This window comes from Anarrhichthys ocellatus, unplaced genomic scaffold, assembly GCF_004355925.1.
Source record: "Anarrhichthys ocellatus isolate YVR2014 unplaced genomic scaffold, GSC_Weel_1.0 scaffold50, whole genome shotgun sequence".
Classification (NCBI taxonomy): domain Eukaryota; kingdom Metazoa; phylum Chordata; class Actinopteri; order Perciformes; family Anarhichadidae; genus Anarrhichthys; species Anarrhichthys ocellatus.
The window spans coordinates 1852967-1866412 of record NW_022280080.1 but is presented as its reverse complement, the minus strand read 5'-3'; the positions used below and the strand labels follow the sequence as shown (position 1 = coordinate 1866412).

At 42.4% G+C, this 13446-nt stretch overlaps 1 protein-coding gene across 1 annotated transcript in view; it reads right to left on the bottom strand.

Annotated features, from left to right (window-relative positions):
- Nucleotides 1-2669: 2669 nt before the first annotated feature.
- Nucleotides 2670-13446, bottom strand: part of gtpbp8 (GTP binding protein 8) — an 11753-nt gene continuing 976 nt past the window's right edge. The window contains exons 3-8 of the mRNA XM_031870030.1: nucleotides 13372-13446; nucleotides 11712-11810; nucleotides 11081-11211; nucleotides 7619-7718; nucleotides 5496-5614; nucleotides 2670-2841 (exon numbers count right to left, since the gene is read on the bottom strand). The exon at nucleotides 13372-13446 is cut by the window's right edge and continues 78 nt beyond it. Of these exons, the coding sequence (XP_031725890.1) occupies nucleotides 2751-2841; nucleotides 5496-5614; nucleotides 7619-7718; nucleotides 11081-11211; nucleotides 11712-11810; nucleotides 13372-13446 (615 nt within the window). The 3' untranslated portion in view covers nucleotides 2670-2750. The remainder of the gene's footprint in view (nucleotides 2842-5495; nucleotides 5615-7618; nucleotides 7719-11080; nucleotides 11212-11711; nucleotides 11811-13371) is intronic.

Genomic DNA, 13446 nt, shown 5'->3' with positions numbered 1-13446 from the left:
TGTCTCTTTGAGGTTGTTTTGTGTCTCTTTGTGTCTCTTTCTAGACATTTAGTGTCTCTTTGAGGTTGTTTTGTGTCTCTTTGTTTTCATTTTATCTTTCTTTCTGTTCCTTGTGAGTCTCTTCCTGGTTGGTACATGTCTCTTTGAGTGACATTTTATAGGTGAAGGCCAGGGGATCCCTGTCACCCTGGGCCCTTGACCCTATGCCCGGTAGACGTGTTCAGTAATCCATCCATGGTTTCCTCTTTACGATTCACATTCTTGTCCACATCTCATAAACAATAAAGGGGTGTGCAGGGTATTATTTTTTCTGGATGTCTAAATGAGTATGAGTAAAGATCAGTGAAAGACTTATGGTAGCCCTTCAGAGGGAGTCTTATCATGTCTTTATCTTTATCTGTCCCATCAGCTTTTATTGTTTTCTCTACATCTGACTTGTTCTTCATGCAGGATGCAGTAAATTTTAAGTATCTTTCTGCTGTTGGAGTGTGAATGAGTGTGCGACGGTTTGTGTCACGTCAAGGCCATTATCTAGGTGATCTGATTGCAGATAACAATCTAATCTGATAGGTTCAGGTACCTGCTCTGCAGTAAATAAAGAAGTGAAGACACCTTTGGGCAACTGTTCCACTGACTCACTACAATGAGATTTCCAGCTTGTGACCCTGACCCCTGTCGACCAGCTTCTATAAAAAGTTTATGACTGCATATCTGCTGATCTGGTATGTAGTCTTCTTGCATTGTTCTTTGCAGACTTATGTTTCCCATCGTATTTATACCTCGTTAGTTAAACCAACTTGAGCAACTCAAACCCAGAGTGTAACAGTTTGCGGCTCAGCAGAATTCTGGAAAATGTCCATTTTGAGTTTCAAGCTATTTTGAAACTTTTGCTTTTTATTTTCAAAGTAAAAGACAACTATCAACAACGTTCTTTCTTTCTTTCTTAATTTAAAACACATTTCTGTGACTTCTAAAATAAATGTGTGATCATTTTGGTGAGTCATAACATAATGCATGATTTATTTAACATTAAGAATTCTATGTTTGTGTCAAAAAAGCATCCTCTAACTCTAATGTAGAAGAATAAGCAGGGAAGAGGTTCAATGGGTGTGAATAGTTTGTATCACTATTATCTGCACACCAACAATTAATGTACAGAATTAGAACACGGTTTATTTAACAGCTTTTGATGAAAGAGGATAAATAATGAAAGAGGCCAATTCAAAAGAGGTTGTCTTTATTTTGTCATTTCTACTGTCAAATAGATCAGGCTTCACTTTAAGTGGTATAAAACGCTTGTATTGGGAGCCAGAACTAGAGGCACTGCTGCCTCTAAGGGAGTCAGATGGCGTAGCACACAAAGCGACAAAGTCTATAGAGGAGGGTCAGAGGATGGATGTGTCAAAGAAACACAGGACTTTCACCTTATTTGAAGCTGTAGTTGCATAACTCTCATACTTAACTAACATCACATGCTATGCTCCTAACAAACACTCACTTTATGCAACAAATGTACTTATTTTAACCCAAACCAAGATCTTCCCCTGAACCTGAACAGGTTCTGCACTGCAGGGGTAAGTGCACCGGTCGCACTGCTGCTGGACATTTGTAGGAGGAAAAAATGAAAAATAACTTCTGGGAAGATATATGAACCTTTACATGAAGATAAATACAATATAATACATACAGTGATTATTTATTGAGTATTTATTATAGGGCTGCAACTAACGGTGTTTTCTCCGTTAATGAAATGTTTCGTTTTTAAAATGTAGAAAGACATGTACAGTAATCTTGCAGTCATGGTAATAATTTCACACGGCACTAGGACATGTATTCAAATGACTTATCATGTATGACTTAATTTTGAAATTCTTGTTTCATTTGTTAATATATTAAACTTGAGGTTTCTTCAAACAGGGAATTTTGGATATAATTATATTTCTATGACTGCATGAATCAGAAAATACTGTCAACAGCCAGACCAATGTTCTGCCATATTTACTGGAGTAACATGTTCTATAAACCAGGCTGTGGATTATATATGAACAAACCCCTCTGTGAGATCTTCAGACTATCGATAGGAATGAGCCGGTATGAAGAGCTATGAACTGGAGACTACTGTCTCAAAGTACGGGAAGAAGTCATTTTTAGAAAAACAGCCTGTAAAGATATGCATTATGAATCATTTATATTATTATTTAAATTATTATAATAACTATTTTTTGAACTACAGGTTTTCTGAAATATTATATATGCAACTAAGACATTATCAACCGCTGACTTTTGGTAAATTCAGGTACATACATCTGTCATTCTTCCGGTCCACATGCTTCTGTTGAGTCGTCTCTTTAATTTGTTTTTCATAATTGGGACTTCGTCCTTTAATTCCTGTGAAGTGAAATCTTAATGCTAAAACCTGCAATGCTGATAGACGGTGCTGTGCTTCTTGCACTGTGGGGGACACCTGCTCCTGACCCAACAGGACAACGGTCCCGTGCACAAAGCTTCATAAAGAAAAGCTTTTCCCAGTTGGGTGTGGAGGTTGACTGGTCTGCACAGAGCTCCAGCCAACACCTTTGAGATGAACTGGAACATTGTGGTTCATCTGGAAAGAGAAATCGAATCTGTAATATTAAACAGTAAAAGGACAACCAGCCAGACCAACAAAGGAGTGTTTGACATTTTATTAGAAAATAAAAGCCTCTGAAGCAGTTGCATTGTGGGTGTGCGTGGATCCAGCCAGGCTGAGCTCAGCTCTGAGAGGTGTCCGTTAGCTTGATGCTCCCGGTTACATGAGCAATGAAGCACCTCAGGAGGTAGATCCCCCAGAACTGGAGGGAGCTGTTACAAAGAGAGACAGAGACAGACATGTAAAACAGCAATAACAATGCTCAGTTATTACGCTCAACACTTGTGCTGTTGATCAAGTCGAGATTGATCTCTGCGTCCAAAGTGCAAAGTGATTCTTTTGTGACATGTACAGTTCCCTCCAGAGTTATTGGCCCCGTTTAGCAAAAATGAGCAAAACGAGATGCGATAAAATGTCGTTGTTTATCCTCATGATCTTTCATTCAAAATATTCACGGAAATCTAACCTTTAACTGAAGTAACATAATTGAAAGAAACATTAAATTGTTATCATGAAACAAATATTTTTCTCAAAAATATATGTGCCACAATTATTGGCACCGTTCATTTAATATTTTGTGCAGCCTCCCTTTGCCAAGATAACAGCTGTGAGTCTTCTCCTATAATGCGTGATGAGGTTGGTGAACACATGACACTGGATCTGAGACCATTCCTCCATGCAGAATCTCTCCAGATCCTTCAGATCCCGAGGTTGACGCTTGTGGACTCCTCTTCAGCTCATCCCACAGATCTTCTATGGGGTTTAGGTCGGGGGACTGTGATGGCCATGGCAAAACCTTTATTCTTTGGTTGGTGAACCATTTTTGTGTCAATTTTGAGGTGTGCTTCGGATCATTGTCCTGCTGGAAGGTCCAACTACGGCCCATTTTAAGCTTCCTGGCAGAGGCGGTTAGGTTTTCATTCAATATCTGCTGGTATTTGATGGAGTCCATGATACCATGTATCCTAACAAGATGTCCAGGGCCTTTGGAAGAAAAACAGCCCCACAACATCAAAGATCCGCCACCATACTTCACAGTGGGTAGAGGTGCTTCTCTGTATGGCTATCTTTCTGTCTACGCCAAACCCACCTTTGATGTTTGTTGCCAAAAAGCTCTATTTTGGTCTCATCTGACCATATAACCCGGTCCCATTGAAAGTCCAAGTGACGTTTGGCAAACTGTAGGCGCTTTAGTTTGTTGTTGATTGACAGCAGAGGCTTTTTTCTGGCAACCCTCCCAAACAACTTGTGATGATGTAGGTGGCGTCTGATGGTAGTTTTGGAGACTTTCTGACTCAACTAACCTCTGCAGTTCTCCAGCTGTGATCCTTGGAGATTCTCTTGTCAGTCGAACCATCCTCCTCACGGTGCGTGGGATCAATGTACACACACGTCCTCTTCCAGCTGATTCTTAACATCTCCCGTCGCTTTATACTTCTTAATTATTGCCCTGATAGTGGAAATGGGTATTTTCAATTGTTTAGAGATTTTCTTATATCCTTTTCCTGATTTGTGCAGCTCAACAACTTTTCGTCGCACATCGTCACTGTGTTCTCGGCTCTTTCCCTCAGTGATGAATGACTAAGGGAATTCGGCCTGTGTCACCTCATATGTATACCCCAGTGAAACAGGAAGTCATGGCTGTCATGGTTGACCACTTCAGAGTTCCTAATCAAACAGGTGAACTAAAAAATGTAAAATATGACTGGAATTATACTTCAGTTAGATTTTAATCATGAGATGTTCTAGGGGTGCCAATAATTGTGGCACGCGTGTTTTGGAGAAAAATATGTATTTAATGTCAACATTTTTTCTTTTCTTTCAATAATATTACTTCAATGAAAAGGTAAGATTTTTGTGAATATTTTGAGTGAAAGACCAAGAGGATAAACAGCAAAGACTGTTTTGCTCATATTCACTCAGGGTGCCAATGATTGTGGAGGGCGCTGTAGTTCTCGTCCTATTGTTTTCATGCAAAGAGAAAAGCAGACTTGTGCACGTGGGTATTCAACTACATCCAACACATTCTTTGCATTTTGTTATAACTGTAAAATTACCCCAAAGTCAGCAGAAGTGTTGAGTTTTAATAAGGGCGTAACACCTTTGAAAAAAAGATTGATATGAAAACCATTGATTTTTAGATTATTATTCTCATTTTCACTAATAAACACATCAATATGATTCTGGTGAAAACAGAATGAAAGTCTGTAGAAAGAGATGGGTCGGTCAGGACGTCCTTGCAGCACCATCTGAAATAGTATTTTGACACAGAATAAATATTGCTCCTCCTAAGATGTGAAGATTGCAGAAGGCCATATTAATATTTTCATTAATTGAATAATTTAGATCCCAAGTAGCAGGATGGACCTTTTTTTCTCTGAGTTTTTCATTCTTCTCGTGCATGAGAAGTGAAGCAATGCACAGCCCAGCCAACGCTTCACACTATTCCACTAAACTAGGAGGCAGTAGCACACGAAGAGATGCTGCAATGCACCAACGAAGAAGAAGACTGGAAGCTAGGAATCAGGAGGGTCAAAAATTCTGGATGGAAAGACTTCAAAGAAATCTACTTTGTAAATGTTTTATGATGAAGGAAATACACTCAACACATGTGTTAGAACTCAAGGTGTTCCTTAGGACATCATACACAAATAAACTACAGTGTGTGTGTTTATAGTTATAAAGGATCATGTCACTTCACTGGTGTGCTGGTAATAGTTTGAGCTCTATGGCACAGAGGAGTCAGATAAATCAGGCTTTAGATACTTCGACCTGTTTGTAGGATCAACTCATGGTTGATATTTGATGAGCTTTGAGATATGATCAGCCTTGCTCTTTAAGCGGTCAAAGAGAGCGTGACACTCACCTGACCAGGAGAGGCTGGGGGAAGCAGCTCGTGGTTTGTGTTTTGACCACCTCCTGAAGATCCATCAGGTTTGTCAGCAGTGTTCCGTACCCACATTTGTCGATCTTAGTCACCACCAACTGCACAACAAAATGTTTGGCACATTACAACTCTACCGGCATGGAAAATAAGAACAATGGAGAGAGACTAGACGTGTCAGCAAATTATTCAAAGTTACAACAGGGAGCATTGTGATTCATGAATCAACCACTCCACAGCTGAGATTACTCCACGGTGGAGTCTCTGCTTTCAGGGACGTAAACTCCCCATTTCTATTCCCACAGGTTTCAGTGTAGGAGCTCTGAACCCTTCTGGTAGAAGATGACTGAATGCTGAATGCACAGATTTCACTAAATTCTAAGCAGTCATCCACTACAGTCACTGCATTACAACCGACTGAGCCGCTGTTCATGCTTTACTGCATCTCATCCCATATCATCACAACGAAAACGAAAAAACTTGCATCTCCACCAGGCGCAAACCTGGGAGATTATGTGTTCGCCGAGTATGTGTGCATCCGTCCGTCTGTCCACGGTTAATCAAGCAAACTACCGGATCCATCAGTCTTATATTCCCTGTGCTCATGTATGTTCAAGGAGCTAACGTGGTAATTGCGGTGAAAAACATTCGATTGACTCTTTTATACTGTCACTGACTGCTGACTGACTCCTCTCCACCGGCTGGTAGAGGCCACAACTGATCAACAACTTACAGGAGTTGTTCCTGTCGTCGGTCCAGTAGCATTCCTGATATACGTTTTCATCTGAGCTGATGCATATGATCTAGTGGCAGTAAATGTACAGTGTAGGTTAAAGTTGGCCCATCCTCATACACTAATGCTCCCCAAGACCCAAGAAGTTCTTGTGTCTTGCTTCCCAAAGGTGAAAGGAGAGTCTGTGGGATTACAAACCTGTCTTTGGACTAGTCTGCAAAATGTAGATGAATACTCTACTGAGTGCAACTGTCTTCAAAGTGTGTTTCAGGTATGAAGGTGACTCTTTCAGGCCATTCCTTCATGCTTCCTTTGCCTTTCAGCAGTGAGAGTTCGTCTTTGTTAAAAGTGGTACTGTCACAGCCTTACTAATGGTCAAAGTGTTTAATAACCGGAGAGCATGAATAATTGACTGCAGAGTGCTTCATTAGAATGCCTCAGCGGTGGCATTTCAGAGGGAACAGCAGTTCTTAAATAGCTGAGCGAGAGCGTTCAGCATTAACTCACTGTGGACTTAATGATGAAGATTTGAAAGAAGAATGAGTAAAATGTGAAGAGGAGGGGGGAGAAGCTGGTTAGCGTCAACACTCACCACCTCCACCAAATACTGGTGAACATTTCCATCATGAACAACATGCAATCTGCTGTTCCTCAAGATTTAAAGGCACAAGACGTACGATCTGGTCCCGAAACATTATCAAAACAATGTGAACAGTGTATCTACTGAGATGAGCATGCTAACCAGCTAGCCCCGGTCCATCCAGTCTTGTAATACCACTCGTACCTCAAGAGGTGTAGTGAGATGAAGATGTAGATCTGTCTCCAGGCGTGTCAATATTACATCCATGGTCTGTGTGTGTTTTGATGGTTTGTTAATTGGATTAAATCCAAAGCGGCAGAAAAGAGAAAAGAACTAGCACCCTCCGTTGGGAGGCTGCTCTTCAGTTAGCTCCAGTTGAGCCAGGGCCCCGGCACACAGGGACTCCCAGCTCTTTGGTTTGTGCGGCAGGAATCTGAGCTGCTGACTCCCAGAGCTGCAGAATGCTGACCGCTCTACTGGCGGTGGAGAGGATAAGACAGAGGTGCGGGTCGCTTTGTCGTTTCTGCCGCTTTGGATTTAATCCGATAAACAAATGATCACAGTGTACAAGGACCGTACAGCCCGGTGAGTGTCACAGTGAACACACAGACGGCTAACGTAAGCTATAGTCACAGTGGCACAGCGGATGCAGGTTTCTTTAAGTTTATTCAGGCAGGTACTGCGTGTCCTCACTCACAACAGGGGTGGAAGAGATTCTGATTTGCGTATCGCAACATGCAAACACACACCAGACTGTGTTAGTATTTCTTAAGAAGACAGTGTGTGTCCTACCACGTATGGGCGTCTCATCTCCTCACACATCTCCAGGGCGATCATGTCAGCCTTCTGAAGACCGACACTGCCATCGACCAGCAGGAACGTCCTAACCAGACTGACAGAAGATACATGTAGCAAAGAGCAGGTTAATGGATGTGACTGATGAGTTTCCCCCATTCAGAGAATAACAACACAAACGTTGAACAAACAGATCTCCAGGTGCACAACAAAGCGGAAGTCACAGCAAACTTCCTAGGCCACCATGGATGAATAGCATTCATTAAGACTCAGATCATCTGTCTAATATAACAAATATGACTTTGTCAGAGTCATACGCATGCAGTATACAGTGGGTACGGAAAGTATTCAGACCCCTTTAAATTTTTCACTCTGTTTCATTGCAGCCATTTGCTAAAATCAAAAAAGTTCATTTTATTTCTCATTAATGTACACTCAGCACCCCATCTTGACAGAAAAAAAACAGAAATGTAGAAATTTTTGCAAATTTATTAGAAAAGAAAAACTGAAATATCACATGGTCATAAGTATTCAGACCCTTTGCTGTGACACTCATATTTAACTCACATGCTGTCCATTTCTTCTGATCCTCCTTGAGATGGTTCTACTCCTTCATTGGAGTCCAGCTGTGTTTAATTAAACTGATTGGACTTGATTAGGAAAGGCACACACCTGTCTATATAAGACCTTACAGCTCACAGTGCATGTCAGAGCAAATGAGAATCATGAGGTCGAAGGAACTGCCCAAGGAGCTCAGAGACAGAATTGTGGCAAGGCACAGATCTGGCCAAGGTTACAAAAGAATTTCTGCAGCAGTCAAGGTTCCTAAGAGCACAGTGGCCTCCATAATCCTTAAATGGAAGACGTTTGGGACGACCAGAACTCTTCCTAGACCTGGCCGTCCAGCCAAACTGAGCAATCGTGGAAGAAGAGCCTTGGTGAGAGGTAAAGAAGAACCCAAAGATCACTGTGGCTGAGCTCCAGAGATGCAGTAGGGAGATGGGAGAAAGTTCCACAAAGTCAACTATCACTGCAGCCCTCCACCAGTCGGGCTTTATGGCAGAGTGGCCCGACGGAAGCCTCTCCTCAGTGCAAGACATATGAAAGCCCGCATAGAGTTTGCCAAAAAACACATGTAGGACTCCCAGACTATGAGAAATAAGATTCTCTGGTCTGATGAGACCAAGATTGAACTTTTTGGCGTTAATTCTAAGCGGTATGTGTGGAGAAAACCAGGCACTGCTCATCACCTGCCCAATACAATCCCAACAGTGGAACATGGTGGTGGCAGCATCATGCTATGGGGGTGTTTTTCAGCTGCAGGGACAGGACGACTGGTTGCAATTGAAGGCAAGATGAATGCGGCCAAGTACAGAGATATCCTGGAAGAAAACCTCTTCCAGAGTGCTCTGGACCTCAGACTGGGCCGAAGGTTCACCTTCCAACAAGACAATGACCCTAAGCACACAGCTAAAATAACAAAGGAGTGGCTTCGGAACAACTCTGTGACCATTCTTGACTGGCCCAGCCAGAGCCCTGACCTAAACCCAATTGAGCATCTCTGGAGAGACCTGAAAATGGCTGTCCACCAACGTTCACCATCCAACCTGACGGAACTGGAGAGGATCTGCAAGGAAGAATGGCAGAGGATCCCCAAATCCAGGTGTGAAAAACGTGTTGCATCATTCCCAAGAAGACTCATGGCTGTACTAGCTCAAAAGGGTGCTTCTACTCAATACTGAGCAAAGGGTCTGAATACTTATGACCATGTGATATTTCAGTTTTTCTTTTTTAATAAATTTGCAAAGATTTCTACATTTCTGTTTTTTTCTGTCAAGATGGGGTGCTGAGTACATTAATGAGAAATAAAATGAACTTTTTTGATTTTAGCAAATGGCTGCAATGAAACAGAGTGAAAAATTTAAAGGGGTCTGAATACTTTCCGTACCCACTGTATATCGGCATACACATCATTCCTCCTGAGAGGCTGACTGCTGTCATCCACAAACACTATCACTCAGTTTCTCACCACTAGAGTGGAGAAATGCAGTAAATATAGCAGTAGAGGCCATTATTATTATCAACACAAGAGGTCAATCTCATTGCATTGGTACTGGAAATGTTAATATTGGCTTTCTATTACGTCGCAGTTCTGAGAACCTGATTCCACTCGTACCTGAGGAGGCAGAGCGCAGACACACACACACGCACTCTGAGAAGCCATGCTGATGTCGAAGGCTTTGTCTGGACTCTGTGTGTACGGGTGGTAGGGAATATGGTTTATGTTAACGTTGATAGATTCTACTGAGGTCTGTCGTTATATTTTACTGTGTATGTCATCACCCAAAGAAATCCTCAATATGACTAACGTGCTTCTCTAGATGAAATAAGTCAGTCTTGTTTTGGACCACCAGAGGTTTTCTCTTTAGGACTTTAGGACGTGACGCTCTAGAGTTATTGGAAATGTTTGGATCACACGAGTTGGAAAGAAACCTACGCAGCCACCACTGGAATCTAACTCTACAAATAGTGGAATATTATTCACGACAGAGTCTGTTGGTATCTGGTACCGACAACGTTATCTTCACTTCACCTGTGTCCTCTGCTCCGCTCCGTGTGTGTGTGTGTGTGTGTGTGTGTGTGTGTGTGTGTGTGTAAACTAAGCCCTGTACTCAGTGAAACACAAGAGCAGATGATATGATTGTGTCAGATTTGGCGCTCATCATTCGCCTAATCTTTATCTGCAACTGTGCAGAAACACTGCGTTCAAACTGAATGAATACACGTAGAAAAAAAGAATTCAATTGATTTAGAATTTGAAAGTCAGCGGTATAAATGAATCTTGGTTGTGTGTACACGGCTCACTAAAAAGGACACCAACGTCTTTGTTAAGGTGCTTCTGCAGAACATGTCTCTGAACATTCTGCCTCGTGCTTTCTTCTTTCTGAAGGTTAAGAGACGTTCTTATAAACAGCGTGAATAATAATCATACCTGAATATTTTCCTTTTGTGACGAATGAACTCAAAGTTCTATAACGTCTTATAACGTGTCGGCCCGGCAGCACGTTGTTGAGTAGTGTTGATACCTCCTGAGTACAGTGTTTCTAGTGTTTTGGTAGAACTCATTATTTGTAATTCTGCATCCTTTCCTTTGTAAATAGTTAAATCCAAAATATTTTATTTCAACCAAAGAATGCGAAACTACAGTCAATAAAGAGCAAATCATGAGCATTACTTTCCCACACCTCGATACTCGTTCATGTATGGGACGCTACTCGTACTTATTTGGAGACAGATGGTTTGTGAGGGTCTTAATTTGGCCCTCCAGACATCGACCGTGTGTGTGTGTGTGTGTGTGTGTGTGTGTGTGTGTGTGTGTGGGCTACTTATTGTCTCTGTTTGTGCTCAAACCTGTGACTCTAGTATACCAACAGGACTGGACTGGAGTACATGTCTTACTTCTTCCTGGTGTGGAGATACGGCTCCACCATGTCCACAAAGTCTGTGGGTGCTCTGTGTCCGTAGCCTGGCATGTCGACGATGGTGAAAGCTTTGCCCACTCTGAAGAAGTTCATCTTCTTTGTGTGACCCTGAAGAGGACAGGCACAGAGAGACAGACAATGAGGTCAACTCTGTATCTCTTTATCTCACTTTGCTTATTTCATTTACATATAGAACGTAATGCAATATTATGATTAACAATAGTTAAATGAGAATAGTTAGAGAGTAGATACAAATATCAGAAGTTTACTTCTTCTCTTATATTAATAAAGAAAGATATTGTAAAACTGCAGAAAGGATGTAAACAATCAGAAGTATGTTGTCTCTTGTGATTGAGCATTTAAATAAAACTAAATAAACAATAAACACGCCCTACAATGTGTTCAGATCATTAATACGAGGCAGTTTGTGATGCTAAGGATACATTATCAGGTGATGAGGTTCTGTCCATGTGTTAAAACGGGTTTAACTTCAAAATAAAAAGCAGACCAGCACCAATCTAACTCTACACAATGATACCTCACATGAACTACACATGCTGGACCCTGAGCTGAAACACGCATGCTGTGTGTGGGCTGGGACTACTCACTGGAGTTTTGGAGACTCGGACCTCTAGCTCCGGAGTCAGGGAGAACAGAGCTTTGATGAGAGACGACTTGCCCACGTTGCTTCTGCCGATGAAGCAGACCTGAGAATAAACACAAGTTCCTTAATCCTGTAACAGTCACTGCTGCTGTGTTCATAATGGTAGAGATGTAACAGTCTGTTAGAGTTTGTGCTCGAGTATTTTACTTCAGGTTTTCCTCATTCAGTGAACACTTCACCCAGCACACCTGCTCCGAGTGTTACGGGCCGCTACGATTGGCTGCTACCACTTTGCTGCTGCAGTACCAAGTCCCACAGGACCCGACTCCGGCTCATCCATCTCTCACACACTCGACAGATGGATGGAGGCTCACGCTGCCAGTGAGCCACACATCATCCTCTGACAGAGCGGTGACTAACTTGGCATGCCAAAGAGACCGTGCTGTCCCGTCAACACCATGTTCAAGTCTGAGCCCTCCGGTCATCACCTCTGTCCAGAAGGTTATAAATCTGCTCATTTATTATCAAGTGTCAACTCCTGCTTGATTATGTATGAGGCTGCAGAAGGGTAAAGAGACATTGGGCTACATCTTTCAAGGGCTGAGTCGTGGGTCGAGGAAGGGCGATGTGAACAACCACGGGCTTAGAAGTTGAACAAACAAGTTCACGGTGAGTCGGAGGCAGGCCTGGGTCGGTTAAATGACTTGAATGGATTCATGGGCTCTTCCGTGTTGACAGTCATGTGGAGGCATTAAATATGCTCTGAATTTCAAATTTAGCAGCTTTAAGGATGGAGACTTTGGTGCATTAGCGACATAAGGTCAGTAAAGATGAATCTGTATTTCTGAGGTCAATCTGACTGTGACACAACACCCACAAGGAGTTCTGCTCACGACGGAACAGAGAGAACAAGCGGCCACTTTCAAAATGAACAACTCCACTGATGATCTTTACAGAGGTCATCAATTCCATTTCCTTCACAGCGTTGCTGTACAATCTGATTTGAAAATGCCCAGAAGCGTTCTTTTGGAAATGTATTCACAGCAAACTGTATAAAATGAAAGGGAACATGTGTGAGAGCTGAGGCACAGTCTTCACTGTGTTCCATTGTCGGCCCCAGTATGACCACGTCTGCCGCCATAGGATCAGATATGGTGTAAATTGTACCGTACACCAATGTGTGCCATCTCTAGCTACCCATGTGCTAGAAATAGCACATGGGTTGACGGGGGCGTGTTGCTACAGGTTACCAGTGATTGGTCAAATCCATGAGTTTGAAAGATTATCAGCAAACTATGAGGGAGGATTTTACAACTCTGGGAAATGATCACAGCAGCAATTACTCTCGTGTGCGAGGTAAACAGCAGGAATACGTGTTCATGTTACAAAGAAATCTACCGGGAACGTGCGCTTGCATGCATGTGATTGGTCAAAGCAGCATCTTGACAGATTACTTCACAGCAAGAATTGCGCAAGATTCAACTTGTCTTTACCCAGACGACCGTGCGGTTCAGCTGTCTGCGTTGGCAGCTCTGCTGCACCGTCACACTGACCTCATCCAAATGAACGAAGGGATCAGCATGTTAACGCAGAGCCAAGACAGCCTTAGTCATGACATTTTGGCAGCACAGTTAATAACAGTGTGACTGGGGCTGCCCGCTAACCTCAGGCGGTTTCAGTGCAGGTACATGGTCCATCCTCTCTGCAGAGATGTGGTAATCAATCTTATGAGACGGAGA